The 19,549-nt window shown below is 37.3% G+C and overlaps 1 protein-coding gene across 1 annotated transcript in view; it reads right to left on the bottom strand.

Annotated features, from left to right (window-relative positions):
* FGL1 (fibrinogen like 1) overlaps positions 1-19,549 on the bottom strand; it is a 38,629-nt gene that overhangs the window by 6,426 nt on the left and 12,654 nt on the right. The window contains exons 4-10 of the mRNA XM_061993889.1: positions 19,126-19,214; positions 15,946-16,021; positions 9,123-9,303; positions 6,821-6,980; positions 4,770-4,867; positions 3,752-3,840; positions 3,043-3,230 (exon numbers count right to left, since the gene is read on the bottom strand). Coding sequence (XP_061849873.1) covers positions 3,043-3,230; positions 3,752-3,840; positions 4,770-4,867; positions 6,821-6,980; positions 9,123-9,303; positions 15,946-16,011 — 782 coding nt within the window. The 5' untranslated portion in view covers positions 16,012-16,021; positions 19,126-19,214. The remainder of the gene's footprint in view (positions 1-3,042; positions 3,231-3,751; positions 3,841-4,769; positions 4,868-6,820; positions 6,981-9,122; positions 9,304-15,945; positions 16,022-19,125; positions 19,215-19,549) is intronic.

The following is a 19,549-nucleotide window of genomic DNA, read 5'->3' as shown; positions in this document are numbered from 1 at the left end:
CAGCTTGGTTTATCTGCCAATTCAGTATTTTGTTGTCACTGCTGTTGCTGTCTTGTCAAACACCAGGATGGATTTCAAAACCAGACATCAGAAAATACGCAAACAGAAAACAGTCCAAATGAACCTTATGGGTATTATTACCAGCAAATCTTAGAATTTTTTGCTTTGCTTACAATTGATTAACAACAGTTTTTGAGAACCAAAATAAAAACTGTGATAAAATCCTCATAGGAAAATTGTCTCATACATACATGCTTATTTATTGCTTCCAATTTTTAAGTTCAATTTTGGTAACGTGTTAGTTGAAAGCTTAAAAACTGCAGATATTAACAGTGACTTTGTTTCTGAGAATGACAGACTTGTATCAGACATAACCTTTCTAGCCATACGAACTTTGCATTGAGCAGGCACTCTGTCTACATTGAATCAGAACACCAATTTCATTAGAGACTCAATTGCTAAGAGGTATCTAGATCAACTGAACACTGCTCTTACTTTCTTTGATGGAAGCAGACAAAGCATGATTTTGTCAACAACAACATAAGCCAGATACAACTTTTAATTAACACTGGGAGGCACCAATAGCAAAAATACATAGAATTCTGTAACCAACTGGATGCTGTCTGAAATAACTGGACATAAAAGGAACAACTGAAATATGATTATTGCTATGATTTTCTGAAACAACATTCATTTTTCACAAGTTAATAAACACCTAAAAGTTAGTGTATGTTTTCCTTTTCTTTCCAAAAGGTTAATTTTTAAAGTAAGAACTGCACTGCAACAGTTTCAAAAGTACAGTAAATTCTCAATTATCCATGCATACTTTATCTGAATTATATATTAACTGTATGACAGATGAGAGATGGAGTTAGTTGCCTGAAGAGCTGTTTAAATTCTGCCTGGACTTACTGACTCCAGTAGAGCACCACATGGATGAAGCCATGCTATCTCCAGGATGACTGGTGAGGCAGGAAGCCTGAGTAACTGAGAGCTGCGGCCCCAGCTCCATGCCTGGCAGACAGACTGTGATCATCCACACGTCGTGTAACTACAACTGCAAGTGCTGGGGAAAAAATAAGCTCATGTCCAACTAGACTTGTTAGCTCTTCTTTTAACAGATATGAACCTACTGGTCTTTGCAATGCCCTGGATGCAGGAGAGCTTATGACCTGGGTGTAAGCACCACAGTGAATACAGTTCTGCGGATTTGTATCCAAGCTGAAAATCTCTTCTAGAGCTTTGCTTACAAAAAAATGCAGAGGGGCCATTTTTCTCCAGAAATCCAGGATAATAAGTGTTGAGATGGAGCAAGATCAGTGGCTTTAAACTACATCTGCTAGCTACTTCCATGTGGCCTCACTTGTGTCACATCACTTGGTATTCATATTATCTGGATAATTCTGTATTTCATTAGTCCAGATAGGACAGAGCTGTCTATAAGAAATTCCTTCACAGTTGGAAGCTTGTATACAGACCAGCCAAGAGCACTAATTCCTTCTATGTTTGCTAATCTGTGCATGACAAATATGTGTTCTGAGTGATTTCCTTTCTCTGCCAGTACTGCTTTTTAGGTAGGATTTAAGGATACTGAAATTTTCCACTATTTTGCAGTATTCAGTTTTCTGTTCGGTTTAGCATAAAAAAGTCAGTAACAAGGCAGTGGAATAACACCATTAGTAACTCTTTTTCATTATCCAGATAGACACTTTAAGAGTGTGAGCTACACAGCCATAATAGGAACTAGCCTGGTAGGAGTCAGCTATCTTTAGTAGTTATGTAGCAGCAACTACAAGGTATTAATAACTGTCAAGTTCTGCTGTACAGCTATTTTTGCAAAAGGGTCACTCTTTTGTCCAGAACAATCCAATATTTAAAAAAAAAGTTTCTAAAAGACAAAAAATGTATGCAGTTGACTGAAAGTGATTGGTGATTCACTCATGAACTCCATGGCATAGTATCAGAGTTTTATGCTACATGAGCTCTAGATGTTCCTCTAAATCCACAAAAGTTCTGATTTCATAGGAAAAGGATGTCCAACACAGCTGCCTTTCTCTTTTATATCTTAGCTTTCAGGAGAACTGCAAAAACACTTTGTCTACATGTGGGTTTTTTCCTTATGTCTCAAACGTTCTACTGACACAGAAATGTATTAAAATAAATAATTCATTGTGAAACATGTAGTTAATAATTACATTTTATCAGCTATGGTGGTCACAGACTACTTATGGAAACAGAATTTGGAAAATAAGGAGTTAAAAAACAGAAACAAAGGATGATACAACAGAGAGAAACAATGGAGTTTATCCAGCCTGGCAGCTCTGCCAAGTGAAGTGAGATCACAGTGAGAGAGTAGAATGCTTCCCTGAGTTGTATGTTAAATCTCTTTATTACCCAGCTAGATTGCATGATATATTTGGCTAATTAAGGGAAAGAACATAGCTGCTTATACAGACAGTGCTAAGGCTACCAGGTATTTTTAATTGGTGTTTTGCATGCAAGTAGGATTTTAAAATTCTTCTACTGAACCCTATTTAAAAAAAATCTTCCTCTCACTCCAGCCATACTTACTGACAGAAACTGAGTGGACACATTCCCATCTTGATAGAGACTGAGTAACAAGAGTGAGATGCTTTGAAGTGGGGTGAAAACAATGAGACTTAGTAACCCTGCAGTAGCTTAACCTGTCAGATATTCTAGTGCAATGCATGAGAAATGCAAGAAAGAAGTACAACAGAGAAATATCTGCAAAGTCTACATCACCTACCTGTGTAAAAAGTGATTACCTTAAAGGGGCAGAACTATCTTCTCCATACAACCAAAGCTTATGGCAAATACCATTATCACAGACCAGCTTGAGCTGTGTGGTAGGTGCCTTCTAAGGTGAGTCTCAGACTTATCAGCACTGAGACCATTGGTAAAGGTCAAGGACAGATTGCATATATAATAAACAATGCTAATCCTATCTTCTACTGTATCTTATTATTGTTTGAATAGGCATAAAGCAGAATCATTGACAATACTGATATAAAATCAAAATACCTGTTAAACCACCAGCCGGCCTTTTCCTCTTCAGCACAGTTTCCTTCATAGTTGTCATTATCCCTGTCTCTAGTACTGAATTTCATTCCTCGATGATCAGCCCACCATTTTACTTCAGGATGAAATCCACCAGTAAGGGAATCCCCAGCCGTACCAGAGTATTCCCCACAACTCATCTCATAAGAATGCTGGTGAAAAATGTGAAGAAATTAAAAACCTAGAATATTCCAATATGTCTTTAACCTTTTAGCACAGAGGAAACTAATCTGTTCCATTAGCTACTATTTTTATGCTCAGAAATGTCATGCCACATAGAGACTATGTACTACATAATGAAGGGGTGTAAAGATGCTTACCGGGGTAAAATTTATCATTAACTTTATATATAAATGATATAATAAAAACAATATTAGAGTTAGTTTGCAATATATATTAACAAATCAGAACATCATGTACTATTACTGTTGGTAATATAAATAAAAACAAAAAACTGCTTTTATTCATGGCTGCTAAGCTAAATGATTCATACCTCTTACAGAAAGTGTAAAACGGCTGTTTTCAAAAACTCCAAGCATTTGTAAGAAAGAAAATAGGACAATAAGGTTCTACACAAACCTCTATGAAAATTAGGGAACCTGTATATTTATTCTCTGTCTACAGAATCCACATTTTCATTAAAACCTCTAGTCATCATTTCATATTTTATTACCTCTTCACTTGCAACTGTGAATCTTGCATATTGTGCAAAACGCCGTTCTCCTTCAAAATCAGTCAGATCAATTCTTAAAGTATAGTTCCCTTAAGAAACAATGCCACAGATTAGTTTGGTTAAACTAGCTTATCTCACTACTTTTCAGAACAGAGTATTACAGTAGAAGATTAAAATGCTAACTACGTTTTTTTTATAATGAATCATCTCTATCTATTCTATGGCTTTTTATCTTCTTTCTTTATGCATATTAGAGCATATCTTGCAATTCTTTGTCTTTATTCACCTGATGCATCTTAGAAAATTTTAGAGTTATTCCAATAGAGATTTTCAAGTGTGGACAAAAAATATGTTAAAATAAGATAGGCTTTATAGGCTTTATATTTAAGTAAGGTGTTTGAAGTGGTAATGAAAGGGTAGTGAGAATCAATCAATAAATGTATATGTAGGGAAATTAGGTTTTTATACTCTGAAGTTAAAGGAACTGACTTAGACCACATCCTGGTGGCATTGATTTCCATATGAATTAGCCGGCTAAGGCAATGGTAAGTTTTGTATATGCAGCATTCTACAGCAAAGCAGAAGTCATCTTAGATTGAGTGATCATTGGAAAAATGGAAATAGCTTTCTCAGACTAGCCCAATTGACAAACAGGCCTAGATTTACTTTCATGTAATAGTCTATGTAGCCATGTAAAGCCGTGATGAAATTAATTGATGCACCATACTATCCAACTCTGGACTGTTAAGAGAAATGAGTAGAGCCAATTCTTTTAAGGTATACTCCTGTCTACTGTTCCCTGTTTTTCAGGGGCTCCCTGAATGCCATTGGCCCAGTGACAGTTTTGAACCTTTTGTTAGAAAACATTTATTGAAATGTGTTTTGTTCTGAAACTTGAAGAAGTCCACATAGACTACCAATACAACTCTGGATTTATGCTAACAAAAAGGGTAACAAAAACTGGCACAGAAAGAGAAAAGACACAGAAACAATAGAAGACTATTGTTACAAGTCTTACCTTGATTAGTCAAATAATGAAGATTTTTATTTCCAAGCCAATATTCACCATTTGTCAAAACAAAATTTCCAAAGCCTTCTTCATAGTCAGTCCAGACTCTGAAAAGAGTATCCATTACTAATTTATCAAAAAAGCAAGTTTGCTTGGATATTTTATTATACAACCAAAGATCACAGTATAATTCAAACTGGAAGAATCCTCAGGAAGTAATCTAGTCCAATGTCCTGCTTAAGGCAGAGTCAGCCATGAGATCAGACCAGGTTGCTCAAGGCTTGTCCAGTCAGGTCTTGAAAACCTCCAAGGATGGAGACTGTACATCTCTTGGGCAACCTGATGACTGTTCTCATGGTGAAAAAACTTTTCCTCATCTTCAGTCTGAACCTCTCTTGTTTTAATTTATGTGCTTGGTCTCTCATCCTCCCACCAGAGACAATTGTGAAGAGTCCATTTACTCAATGAGCTCTCTCCTGGTAGGTACAGACAAGGTACTCCAAGATGAACAAGTCTTGGCTTGTCCTCACATGGCAAGTGCTCCAGCCCTTGATCATCTTGGTAGTCCTCTGCTTAACACTTAGTAGGTCCATTACACATTGGAATATTCATAAACAAACATTCTGGACTGTGGTCAATCTTCAAATAATTACTTCTGTTCCTCACATGTGAAAGGTTGAATCCCAGTCCAATGAGCAGTCCTAAGAGTTACATTCAAAGAGGCTTAAGATTAACAAATTTCAAGACCAGAAGAAAACCATTAGCTCAGTCCAATCTCTAGTATAGCAAAATTTACCTAAAGTTAAAACATTTTTCCAGGTTAAATCCAAGGGATCCAAGTGAATGCATAGGTATATCACAAGCATTGTTTATTTATTTCCTGTGCTTTGATTAAGCTGTGAAACTCCTGCAGCTGGATGTATAATTTTGTAAATGAGGTATTAGCTAGTAATTTCCAGCTTCAACTTACTAATTCTAACATTTTTTTTTAATTTATACTGGTGCATAGTTTCAAGATGTGTATGTTGAAAGCATTGAATATTTTCCACATCTACTGTAACTTTGAAACACTTTCTCGGTGGTTTTGGTTTCACATCTTTTAATGGGGACAAAAATCTAATCTATTTCCTTGACGAGAAGCAGCCATACTTAAACCAGTGAGTGAAAGTATTAGGCTGTGGACAGGCAGACATACGAGAAAGCAGCTTCTGTGACTTAAATAGCTGGTAGTCTAGAGAGAAGAATGGGTTATGTGTGGTTATGTAATCGCAAAATGCTACCTATTGCTTCTGTAGCTTGTCTGACCATTTTTCATAAAAAAAGAATAGGAAGTTTTCTTGTCTAGATGGTAGTTTTTCATCCTCCTGAGGACTGTCCTCTATTTCCTAGGGGTATTGTAAAGTTAGTTACAGTAATTATAAACACAAGTAAGACACAAGTCCACAGGACATAGATACATAAAAAGCAAATTAGGCAAAGCAGAGGTTCTAAAAACCTTCTTGTTGCTTCTAGTATCTGTATATATTTGTCATTTTTTAATATTCAAGTCATACAACACAAAAAATTTCATTTCTGGACATTTCCCCCAAAATACCTGAGTCCTGGCAAAGGCAAGGAGGTTAGGTGTCAACAAGTCAAGTTCTTACCCATCTTATCTTTCTTGGAGGCATTTTACCATGAGCTACAAATTACTCTGTGGTGGGCTTCTCTTATACTTGCTTGCTGGTGGTACTTCAGTTCAAGCAGATTTATTATGTTTTTACTTTTTAAGATTTTCATTATTTGCAAAATTCAGGTAGTCCTTTACTTATCATTACTTGTCATTCTTGCTCCAACAACTGTTAATGCATTTGACATTAAAGATCGTATCCCAGAAGACAGACAGAGCCACAAACGGCATCTCATCCGGAGGGTGTCCCACAGAGTAATCCTCCCTTTTATCTGGGATAACAACTTATTCATATTAATTCTGCAGTTAAGATTTAATTTAGCTCCATCTGGTTTAATAGAGCTCCATCTCCACCTTGTTTCCAATTTTGATGTCTAAGTCTAGTACCTACCTATCAAAATTCTGGCTGCCATCAGAACGTCTCTGAAAAACAGTCCAACCACCCCCTTCAGACATGTCACAGAAGGCAAGGAATTCAATAGGACTCTGGATAGGTTTCATCTTATAAAATCCACTTTGCTTATGGCCATCATTGTAGATTTCTGCACAATCTGTTCACAAAACATTCAGGTTTTTTAGTCCTATACTTACTGGAAAAATCGAAAATCAAGTCAGTAACAGAAATCAAGTCATGTCATGTAAGAGTCACATATGAATCAGGCTAATTCCAAGAAAATACCTCTGCAAATACATTTCTATGACTTCTGGGCATTTTCTTGTACTGGTGTTATTTTAAAACTTCACTGAGCTGCAATTAGACATTTCTTTAAAAGAACTTTTTCCCACCATAAAATATTATCATTTTTGTTTTCATTTGGCTAGCAAAATAGTTCTTCCAGTTTGAGTGGTGTCACTTTTAATTGCAATTTCAATTATCATCCACATTAGAATCCCGTTACAATCATATAATTTCTCTATATATAAAACACACAGTAACATTTAAAACCAAACATGTATTTCTATGCCCAGAAAGTTCACCAGAGAACTGTCAAAAACAAGAGTATAGAATCACCAGTGTCAGAAAAGGGAAACCATTGCTGGACCCGATATCCTTTTTCCCTTGTATCAAACAGGTGCAAAAATATACAGAAGACTACCTCCAGAATGTGCAATGTCCATGTAGAATTATACAACTTTAGATTGATACCATTTACAGTCTGATCTACGTTGGGATTAATGACTAACCAGCATTTATAGCAATGATAAAATTCAGAGCTCATGAAAATGTAACAGCAGTGTAATTATATAATCTTATCTTTTTTCCTCTAGGTGTTAAGAAATGAAAGGAGTTCTTTGTTTATATGTAATCTACCATTAAGCAGTCATACAGGAAAGACATATGATTTTCAACATTTCTGTTTTTCCTGGCAAAGCAGGGCTGATTAACTGTAAGATTTTCCCTGAAACATTTATGGCCATGTTGGCTGAACTTCCAGGCCAGTGTGGAACTTTCTGAAGTATTATACTTCTTCTCAGTAAAAGCTTCAGTGAAGATTAGATGTAGGAAATAAAAAGTTCACACTGAAAACAAATAGCTATGCCAGGACTTGATTAAGCTCTAATAGAAAACATGATTTAAATAACATGTAAGTTGTCTTTCTAGAGAATGTTTGATTGGCATATAGAAAATAGCTTTTCTTGTCTATTATTTTCTTAGGAGGTTAGCAAAACACAAGCGTATTTTAATTTTTAGCAGGTGTATATAGTGCAGAATTTCTCCCTCACTATCTAACCCTATATTATCCAGCTCTGTTCACATTAAAATGCTACAACTTTTTCAATGAAATGATGCATTATCAACAGGGAAATGTTTTTTCCAAGCTAGAAGGTAAGAGAAAATTAATGGAAAAAAAACCCCATCAGAAACCAGAACAACGTAGGTCTAAGAAAATTAACTGAGACATATGCTAAGAAAGGACAAATACCTTTCAGCTAAATGTGGTTTTAATAATCTTTTCCAGCAACAACTGAATCAGCCAAAGTAATAAAAAGTATTCCAGGATGCTGAATACATAAATATGGAGCTAAAATTTAAACTCTGAGTTACAAGTCAGACTTACAACTCCTTTTAATTTCATTTTAACACTGCTTTATTATATTTGATGCCTTGTTATGCAGCACACTACCAGTATATTCCAACAAGGGTATTAAAAATTCTAGATGTTTAGGCTTTCTAACACTGGACAACTAGAAACAAACACCATCCAAAAATCAGAGCCACAAATCGTATTTTTAATCCAACTATTGGTTTGGATGGTGTCTTATTAAGTTTGGGCCTCACTCCAGCTACTATGGGCTAATATACTTGGCCTTCTTCCACTGCAGAGGGACTGTATCACCACCAGAATGCTGCTGAAATTACAAATCCAACTTAAAACCAGTATTTTAGAAGCTGTGATACTGTCAGAAACAAATAGAATATTATTTAAGAGAGATGCAGATATCACTATGCCAGACAGGATTGTATGTGCAAATATGGGTGTCTCAGGATTTTAGAGATTGGAACAGAGTCAGTATGTGCTTATAAGCCACATTTTCCCTGCAATAGCAGGCGTAGGTAAAAGCTGAACAATGTTTTATACAAACAATTTTCTATGAGCTTTTAAAACAATAAGTCAATGGGCCCAATTGTGCTAAAGCTTCTGAGTATCATTACAATGAATGGTAATGAAAAGAATAGCTTCATTTCTAACCTGAATACTGTCTTTTTCCTCCCAAGTCAATGACACTGTTTTCATCTCCTCTGTCACTGAACTGAATCTCTTTCTTCTCTAAAAGCTGTATAATTTTTAACTGCTGCTGTTTCACACGATGTTCCAGAAGCCTCACCTGCCCCTGAAGTTGTATCTGCTCCTGAAAACAGTTCTGTAGATCCTAGAGAGGAAACAAATATTATTGTAAAATCAGCACTTTTTAGTCATATTTAACATGACACCAAAAACCCAACCAACTAACCCATAAATAAAATTTAACTTGAACAAACATGTTGGTGCCATTTTCTACTGACACTATGTTCACTTCCATCTTAACTGCTACATCTATTTAAAATTATTTAGTATCTTACATAGTCTCCAAACATAAAGAGATCTTCTCTTTAGTGGCTATAACTACCAGTTCTCACTGCAAAGATATAGAAGAGATTTAAGGGAAAAGCACAACAATACAGATCCTATCATAAAGATTGCATATTCTCTAGTACCTGCCATGTCTAGAGATATACCATCCAGTGAGGCCTCCTACTAACATTGTGAAGGTTCTAAAGTTAAAAAGTTTTCAAGAAATACAGTCCACAGTGACACCTTTTCAGCTTCATTGTGCAATTTTCAAATGTTTTTAGATTAAACACTTCTTATGATACGAATCTTCACATTATCAACATAAATACTACAAAGTTTGGAGCTGACTTTTTGGCATGCTAACATAAATAGTCCCTGAGAAGCTGCAAATATGTATGAAAAATAAAAATGAAAAACTTCAAGTCAGTATTGTGCTATGACTTGCACATGACATTTTGCAGATTAGGTGGGAAATGTGGCAATTCTGATACGGTGATACCTAGCACTCATCGCACCCTGGTGTGAATACTGATACATGAAAAGAGATCTGGAATAACTGTTCCAAATCCTGACATGCTGAATGTACACAGAGCAATAGTCACATCGTGTCTGCAATTTTATATGAGCAAACAGAGTTTAGTAGCTATGGTGCTTGCATGAGAGCGAACTAGTATGGTAAAGGCATAACCTTTTGGAAATCTGATATGCAAGATCAAATATGCAGTAGTTCTAAATTGGTGCAACCTTATTCACAGGGCAACATTATTCTTATGAGCTAAGGATGTAGATCTATAACATTTGCTATCCCTATGGAAGAGCTGATACCTTAGAACATTGCCCTATCACACGGAACTGCAGAAGGACCTGAAGTAGCAGTTACTGATGTGCACCTCCAGTGGCATCCGCATACTTTCATTTGTATCACACTCAGGGCTTCATCTATTTTCCATGAACGCTCACATCAAAAATGTTTCTTTTCACTTTCTTGCTGCAGTGATTACTTTTCTTCTGTCTGAAAAGCTGATAACACTCTGTGAGTCTTTATGCAGCACAAACATGGTTCTGGTTAGACTGACTTCCTTACAGTACCACTCTTCAAGAACAGACTTTGTGAACTAAACTACCACTATTAATAAGAATCTGTATTTTATGACTCTACTACATGCAGATTTTTTTTTCATAGTTAATGTGTGATAAAAGTTAAAAAGCAGAGAAACTTCTGCTACTGTCAAGGAACATCCATATAAACTGTGTTATGACTGTGATCTGATAGTTGTAATAGAAACAAGTGTTGCAGATGTCCATAGCTCTTTGCTTTTTCATTAGAGAAGATGCAATTCGCTTTCAGCTGATAGACGAATGAGAGACATTTCAAGAGAGTATTTGAAGAAAAAAAGGTTATCTTTCCATGAGTTCAGTAAAACAGTTCCTAGCTATCATGTTCCATTTGCCTGCAGTATTTAGTCACACTGAAAAATTTGATGATCAGGCATGCTGAGTTTGCAGAACTATCCCAAATATAGGCTTCTGCTTTAAGTATTTCTGTAGTGTATCAGATTTAATTAATTCATACTTAACTGCAATGTAGTATACATGGTGGAAAAAAATGGCACTTTGCCAGTGACCTGTTTGAGAGAAAAAGGTTTAACTCTGTCTCTGGTTTTGGGCTGCCCGTATCAGGTTGCTTGGACAGCAGATATATCTGCAGGCTCCAACTGCCTGCTTGCTTCCAGATCCTGAAAAGCCATTAAGATGTTGGACCACAAGGAGGAGTTGTAAAGTGACAGCCATGTTTGGCAAACTAACATTTTTGGAAGAGTAAACAAAACAGCCGATGACCTAGTATGACCGAGATAGGAAAAGTTCAAGATCCTGTGTGGAACAGGCAGGCCACAAAGCAGGACCATGACCCTGGATTTCAGGCGAGCTGACTTTGGCCTCTTCAAAGATCTACTTGGACGGGTCTCATGCGATATGATTCTAGAAGACAGAAGTGCCAATGAGAGCTGGTCAATCTTCAAGCACCACTTCCTCCAAGCCCAGGATCAGTGTGTCCCAAAGCGCAAGAAAGGAGGAAAAGGAGGTAGGAGGCCTCCATGGATGAGCAAGGATCTGCTGGGACAACTCAGGCAGAAAGCAGCCATCTATGAGAGGTGGAAACAGGGGCTGGCTTCTTGGGAAGAGTATAGGAACATTGCCAGGGCATGCAGGGGTGCAACTAGGAAGGCTAGAGTCCTTCTAGAATTAAATTTAGCCAGGGATGTTAAGGACAGCAATAAGGCATTTTTCAAGTACATCAGCAGCAGAAGGATGGTGAGTGGTAATGTGGGCCCACTGCTAAACACAGAGGGTGTTCTGGTGACAGAGGATGCAGAGAAGGCTGAAGTACTGAATGCCTTCGTTGCTTCAGTCTTTACAGCCAAGGCCGGCCCTCGGGAAGCCCAGTCCAGCAAGGATAACAGGATGGCCAGGACAGCAGAGCACTTGCCCTGGGTGCAAGAGGAAGAGGTTAAAGACTTGTTGGCCAAGCTTAAGGCTCATAAGTCAATGGGTCCTGATGGGATGAATCCTAGAGTGCTGAGACAGCTGGCTGATGTGATCGCTAAGCCTCTCTCCATCATTTTTGAACAGTCATGGAGGACAGGTGAGGTGCCTGAGGACTGGAGAAAGGCCAATGTCATGCCAGTCTTCAGAAAGGGCAGGGAAGACGACCCAGGAAACTACAGGCTGGTCAGCCTCACCTCCATCCCTGGAAAAGTGATGGAACAACTCATCCTGAATGTTATCACTGAATATATGAAAGAAAGGATGGTTATCAGGGGGAGTCAACATGGAAAGGGGAAATCCTGTTCGACCAACCTGATAGCCTTCTATGAGTGCATAACCGGCTGGCTAGATGAGGGAAGAGCAGCGGATCTCATCTACCTTGACTTCAGCAAGGCTTTTGACACTGTCTCCCATAACATTCTCATCAGAAAGCTCAGGCAGTGTGGCTTGGATGAGTGGACAGTGAGGTGGATCAAGAGCTGGCTGAATGACAGAGCCCAGAGGGTGGTGAACATTGGCACAGAATCAAGTTGGAGGCCTGTGGCCAGTGGAGTTCCAGAGGGATCAGTTCTGAGGCCGGTCTTGTTCAACATCTTCATCAATGACCTGGATGAGGGGACAGAGTGTACCCTCAGCAAGTTGGCTGATGACACCAAACTGTGAGGACTGGCTGATTCCCCAGAAGGCTGTGCTGCCATTCAGCGGGATCTCGACCAGCTTGAGAGTTGGGCAGAGAGGAACCTCATGAGGTTCAACAAAGACAAGTGCAGAGTCCTGCATCTGAGAAGGAACAACCCCATGCACCAATACAGGCTGGGGGTCGAACTGCTGAAGAGCAGCTCTGCAGAGAGAGACCTGGGAGTCCTGATTGATAATAAACTAACCATGAGCCAGCAATGTGCCCTCATGGCCAAGAAAGCCAATGGCATCCTGGGATGCATTAAGAAGAGTGTGGCCAGTAGGCCGAGGGAGGTTCTTCTTCCCTTCTACTCTGCCCTGGTGATGCCTCATCTGGAGTCCTGTGTCCAGTTCTGGGCTCCTCAGCTCAAGAGGGACAGAGAACTTCTGGAGAGAGTCCAGCACAGCGCCACCAAGATGATCAGGGGAATGGAACATCTTTCACACGAGGAAAGGCTGCGGGAACTGGGGCTGTTTAGTCTGGAGACTAAAAGAGGAGACTGAGGGGGGATCTTATTAACATTTACAAATATCTAAAGGGTGGATGTCAGGAGGCTGGGACATCCTTTTTTTTTATTGTATCTAGCAACCGGACAACGGTTAATGGGATGACGCTGAAACACTAAAAGTTCCACTTAAATATAAGAAAAAACTATTTCACTGTGGAGGTGATGGAGCAGTGGAACAGGCTGCCCAGAGGGGTTGTGGAGTCTTCTTCCTTGGAGTTCTTCAAGATCCACCTTGACGTGTTCCTATGCAACCTGATCTAGGTGAACCTGCTTCTGCAGGGGGGTTGGACTAGATGATCTCTAAAGGTCTCTTCCAACTCTACCATTCTATGGTCATTTCACCTATTCATACTGCTAAAAACCACTCTCCTACTATGACTAAATTATAAAGCATAAATACAGAACTTTTATCATACCTTAGAAAAACTTGATACCTAAATTCAGTATGACACAACATACATGACCATATAGTATCTTTTCCTATGAATCAAATTAAACACAAGTCTGCAATAGGCTACATCTCTAAATATTATCTTACCTTTGCATTTGAAGTTTTTTGGTTGTTTTTTCTTTAACTTAATATATCTATGATACACATAGCAATTTCCTGATAAACAGGATTTAAGCTCACAGTGCTGGTAAATAGCAAGTAACAATGACGAAATCACCAGCCATACTGAATAACTACATCATAAGAAATAACTGAGCAGAAATAAGTTTTGGAAGTAACAAAACATATGAAAAGTACTGGTACTTGATACCTTCTCTCCCTGCCTCCAGTATTGTCAATGACATCTCCTTCTGTTAACTCCAGACAAATCCCATTACACTTGTTGCTGCACAGCAAAAATACCATTCTCATATTTGGAATTGATAGCTATTTTTCCCATAGGACAACCACAAGTTAGCTGTGTAATTTCAATGTGGCTTTTAGAACTGCAGGTACCAGACTGTTCTTGTCATGTACTGCTACACTTCTTTACAGGATAACTCTTAAAATTATTCAAGTTAAACCAGTGTGCAGCTAGAGTAATATGGAAGCAAAACGTAGCCTAGAGTTCTAAGAGTCAGCAGCCATAACCTATTGCAATTCCTTTTGTTAGATACGGACTAAAGTTCAACTGTTCTAAAGTTGAAATACTGAAAAACATGGATTTGATTCTGCCTGTCTTCAATGGACAGTAGTGTCCACTGATTGAAACCAGACTGATCAGAACCTTTTCTGTCTGTTTCACTGAAGCAACTGTTTGTTCTACACATTGAGAAGCAACAAATGCTGGCAGTCCTGGTGCTGGACATGCAGTCCTGTATTTAACCAGCTGCTGCAATTAATGTGCATCCACAATCTTTATTTCATTATTGTGTGAATTATTTAGCAGCTAGTGACCTTCCATTAAAATTGATGCCATAAAGTGGACTCAGAATACTTTATGAAAACTATAATTATCTATATATAGAATATATAAAAAGTTAAATACATCTTTATATAACAATATATTTATTTCCTGTATTTTTAGAATTCAAACGGGCTCCAAAAAATTTCTGCTGATTAGTGTTTTCATGAGAGTAAAAGGTGAAAATCTGAGAGATGAATTTCTGAATGTTCCCAGTTTTCATTCACAGAGCCAGACAAAGCCCATATTCCAAATTTTTTTTAAAAATCCAAACCAACAAACCAAACATGTTTCATTGTAGTGTTTTTTCTTAGCAGGTTTCTGTGAAATTTAGTAATATTTTACCAGAAGTGATTAGAGTCAGGTGCTTAATATTCTTCCTTATAGAGCTACTTAACTGAACAAAAAGCTGCTTAACTGAACAGAAGATAATGTAAGCCACAAAAAACTATGTTCCCCTAGTTGTAAATTCGGCAACCACTTCTACCTAGGCAATTATGAATCGACAGTTCAATCTTCCAGGTCCCTGCTAGTTAGGACCTGAATATGAAACTAGGAAGGACAGCCAAGACAGACAGTGCAGGACTGCTGAGGCTGGAAGTATTTTAAGCAGTAGAGTAAGTGTGTGTGTGTCTGTGTTAGGTTTTTTGTTGGTAGAGACAGAATGAGAAGCAGAAGGCTTTTGGAACTAGAAGTGGAAGAGCTTTGATCATTGTTTCTGAGTAGGAATTGTAGCATACTAACATGGGAACAAGTAGAGAATATGAAGCTGTGGATCATATTTTAGAAAAAATTGTATGGCAAGTGGACAAAGTAGAAAAGGACAGAAACATTCTTCCTCCTGAGTGTCAATGATCAGAAATACTGCTGCTGCACCCATTGCTTTAAGAGTTCCTGGGTTTTGCCTTTCTGTAAGTATGCTGCTCAAAGCTAAAGACATTATTCTGAACTATCATTACCTCTAAATGGTAGTACCTTGTGTGCCTTCTGTACAATGTGCCTGTTAATGCATCATATGACAGCTTTTATTGGCAAAGATGTTCTCTTGCCTCCTATTTCATGTTAGATCCAAAACCAAACTATTACTTTCTTCATAGCCAGTCATTTATTTTCCATTGTGTGTTTATGCATTTGTTCCCTCTTTCCTTATTAGAAACTACTCTTCACTAAGCATCATTTGAAGTTATTTCCCCAGTTTTGTTCTGAATGCTAATCTTTTCCTCAAAGGTTCTGCCATCCCATGGAGCTGAAATACATTGTAAACACTATGGAAGAGAAGGTATGAAATATTTAGAAGAAACTCTATAGGCAAATTTAATTACTAAAACTTACAGAGCAGTCAATGGCATCCATCAAGCTAGCTGCAAGGACAAAATCAAACATTATCAAAATCTTCATTCTTTGGAAGCTGTGAAGTAGAGGCACAAATGAAATACTAGTTAACTTAAACATTAAAACTATCTTAAATGTTATTTAATATATTTAACCTATAATTATTTTCTTAATATTGCAAATATGTATATTTAGGTTTCATTACAAATGTCTAAAAACTTCTGATCAAGTATAGCTCCAAAACCCAGTGAAACCAAGATTTACATTTTTAGGCCACTTTGTAACAGAGCCCTCCATGTATTTTAAGACAGCTATTCAGGATTCACATCCACACATTTTATTGTGAAAGAAGACAAAAACAAAATAGCATTTTGAAATGCTCTGAAAAGCAGGATTATTATCTTTGTTGGTCCTTGAAAGTTGGGAGAAAGGTCTCTGTTATATTCAAGAAATTAAAATCCAAATTGGGCTCGGTGTCCTTGAACCAAAGAAGATTTGTGCAACTTCTGTATGTCAGGAAAGGATGGAGATAATTTTACTGATACAGATTAATTTGGGGGCGAAAATATGTAATAGTTATCAACTTTTATTCTAATGGTGACACAGATGCCATTTTTCAACAGATGGCTATGCATATTTTTTCTATATGACCCATAGCATTTTAAATCTCTTTATTTAATACAAGAATTACTTGGTATGCCAAAACAATCCCCCTTGTATCTTACTGCCTCGCAAATATAACCTGATGTAACTTCATAATTTTCTGTAAGGTAGACGTTTGCTTTTCAGCTCACAGATGAGAAACCAAGGCCTCCAACTATTAAAATACTTCCATAGATAATACATGAACTAATTTTAAATTGGTTAAACGCTATCAATGGAGGAATGGTTTTGTTTGGGTTTTTTTAATTTAATATATTTTCATTTAGCATATGATAATGCCTGCTTAAATCAAAATGTGTGTCCACTCTGATTTTTCTACTTATTAAATTAAATCAGCTAACTACATGCTAAAACATTTGTGGTTAGACAAAGCATGAGACCTATAATACAGATTAATGATTCAATGTCAGCATGTGCTCACTGAAACATCAACTTTATGGAAGTTTCCATAAATGTTTCTACAGGAACTAATACAAAATACCAGTGGAACTTTGGCTGATTATGCTTTTTACTGTACAAAGATAAGAAAGGTGCTTATTTGAAGTATGTATTTAAGTTCTTGTAAAATTGGAAAAGTCCATTTTTATTTTAACCAATCTCTGGAGACCTCATGCAAGAGTACAAATTACAGCCCAGCCAAATTTCATGTTTTCAACATCTACCTATAAAATGCTTAGGATGTTTTTTTTAATTATGGTTACAATAGTTAAGTAAGCAAAATTTTTTTCCAAATGTTTAGTTCTGAGTTTTACTATTTTGAAAGCATAGAGTTGTGAGGCCCAAGTATCTCTATAAAGCTTATTATATCGCTTATTGCACTGGACTGATGCAAACACAACATATTGAGGATACTCTTTAGTCATTGACTCTTGTTACAGACAGCCCTGATGGGGGTTTTTAAAATCATTTTGGATGTGTGCAACAACTAGCATTAAGCTACAAAGCACATACTAAGCTAATGTCTATCTCTAAGGAATCCTTTAAAAATTACCTAGAAAATGTTCCTTGAGTACACAGTGTAAAATATTATTTCTATGCCATAAAATTTTCAAATTTGAAGTTGTAAGTTGTCCTTCATGCTAGCCAAATAAATATGATATAATTTGATTTATAAATTTTGCCGTAATTCAATGCAACAAATTCTGCTACTTTTTGATGTGATGAAACTTATGAATTTCAGACATAAAAAGGACGGAGGAAATCTGCAAGATTTGCCTGGCAGTGAATTCTGCTATTAATTTAGATTTCAAAGGTTTCTGCCGTGGTAAAACATGTACTTCCACCTTATGACAGTAGTAATTATGGCTGTTGCAGCCACTGCTGTTTTTGAAAGCAGCTGTTGCCATCTGTTGCTGTCTGTGTGAGGAACATCCAAAGATTACATTAGTTTTCTGGACAAGCCAAAAATGATCTCTGATTGCTGTCCCAACTTCATGCATATCTTAAATATCTTTTCTAAGAGAGAAAGGACTGTATTTTTTTCACTGGAAGATTCATATTTAACTGTTCTGCTTGATTCTTTGTTATTTTCATTATAAAAGCACATGCTGCTCTCCCTCACATTAGTCTTAATATTCAAACTGTTCTGTCATGATTTCACTGTCAATGCCTGAATCTTAAAGGGGTTGCACAGCTTTGCAGCTATAGTATTCATTTAAAAAACGACTATAAAAAACTTGCATGCTAATCAGCGAAACTTACCTAGGGGGAAAAAAAAGTAAAAAAGTAGAAAATTATCAGGCCGAATCAAGGCAGATCACATCCCTTACAGCATGTGTGAGCTACTACGAGCAAGCTGCACAAAAGTTATAAAGAGTTGAGGAGTGCAGAGTGTGTGCAGTTGGTTTGGTTCGTCATCTTCAGACAAAGTCACCTTTCTATTTAGAGGACACGTTTCTGAAGCATGTTCCTGTGTGGAGAGCTTCATAAGGGCTGCACTTGAAGACAACTTTGTGTATATCAGCTTTAGCACTGAACTAAGATATGCCCAAAATACATACTGAAACATAGGCAGAGTCTCATAAAAGAAATTCTAAATGTGATGATTTAGCTACATTGATTGAGATATTTTAATCCTGCAGTTCAATTTTAAGAAAGGAATGTGGACATTAAACCAAAGATGGATTATTGATTCTGAAGCCACTCACAATATGAGTGCACTATGATCATAAAAGAATTAAGAGGCATATAAAGAGGGAGAAACCAAGAGCCCTATTTGGCAGACCTGTCAGTCAGAAATGGGGAAGACATTGAAACAGAGAAGACACAGTAAAAAAAAACCCCACAGAGTAGACCTGAAGTAGCAACAAGGGTCAGGGGAACCAAAATCTTTGTGCTATTGTCCCCCCCCAAAAAAGAAGAAAGGTCAAAAAGGCTAGGAAGAGCCATGGAAACTCAAGGTCTGAAAGGAAATGTCTGACCTAATAGTGTTTGCTTGGGTCACTGCCCAGAAGGGAGACCCAGACAAGGCAGAAGACAGTGAGCAGTGCTGATTCTGGAAGAAGCAGTACTTTGCACCTTTGAGCCAATATCTCAGTAGGTATAGTCTCCAATAGTTTATCTGTTCAAACAGTTGCAGTGATGTAAGCTTCACTGAGTAGTCAACCCTAAACAGATAAGAAAAGTAGTAAATAAGGTTGAACCACATATATGTTCAAAGCGCTTTGCATACACTGAATCAACAGGTTCAGTCTTGGAATTAATGTGAGAGTTTACTTAGCTTTCCACATTGCTAAAAAAAGTTTCAGAAAAGGTATATTAGCAACAGTTCTATCAAAGTGTACGTCCACGTTCCTTGGTAATGTATAAAGCCAAAGTTCTGTTGAAGGAAGCTTAAAATCTTGCTCTGAGAAGACTCCTTTGAAAGTTGATTTCTCCACTCTTGTAAATACTGACACTGGTTGTTACATAGCTATTTAACATGCATTATCCAGAAACATAC

Source organism: Colius striatus, chromosome 3 (assembly GCF_028858725.1).
Source record: "Colius striatus isolate bColStr4 chromosome 3, bColStr4.1.hap1, whole genome shotgun sequence".
Taxonomy (NCBI): Eukaryota; Metazoa; Chordata; class Aves; order Coliiformes; family Coliidae; genus Colius; species Colius striatus.
The sequence above is the reverse complement of the archived record's forward strand: the minus strand, read 5'-3'. Positions and strand labels throughout refer to the sequence as shown.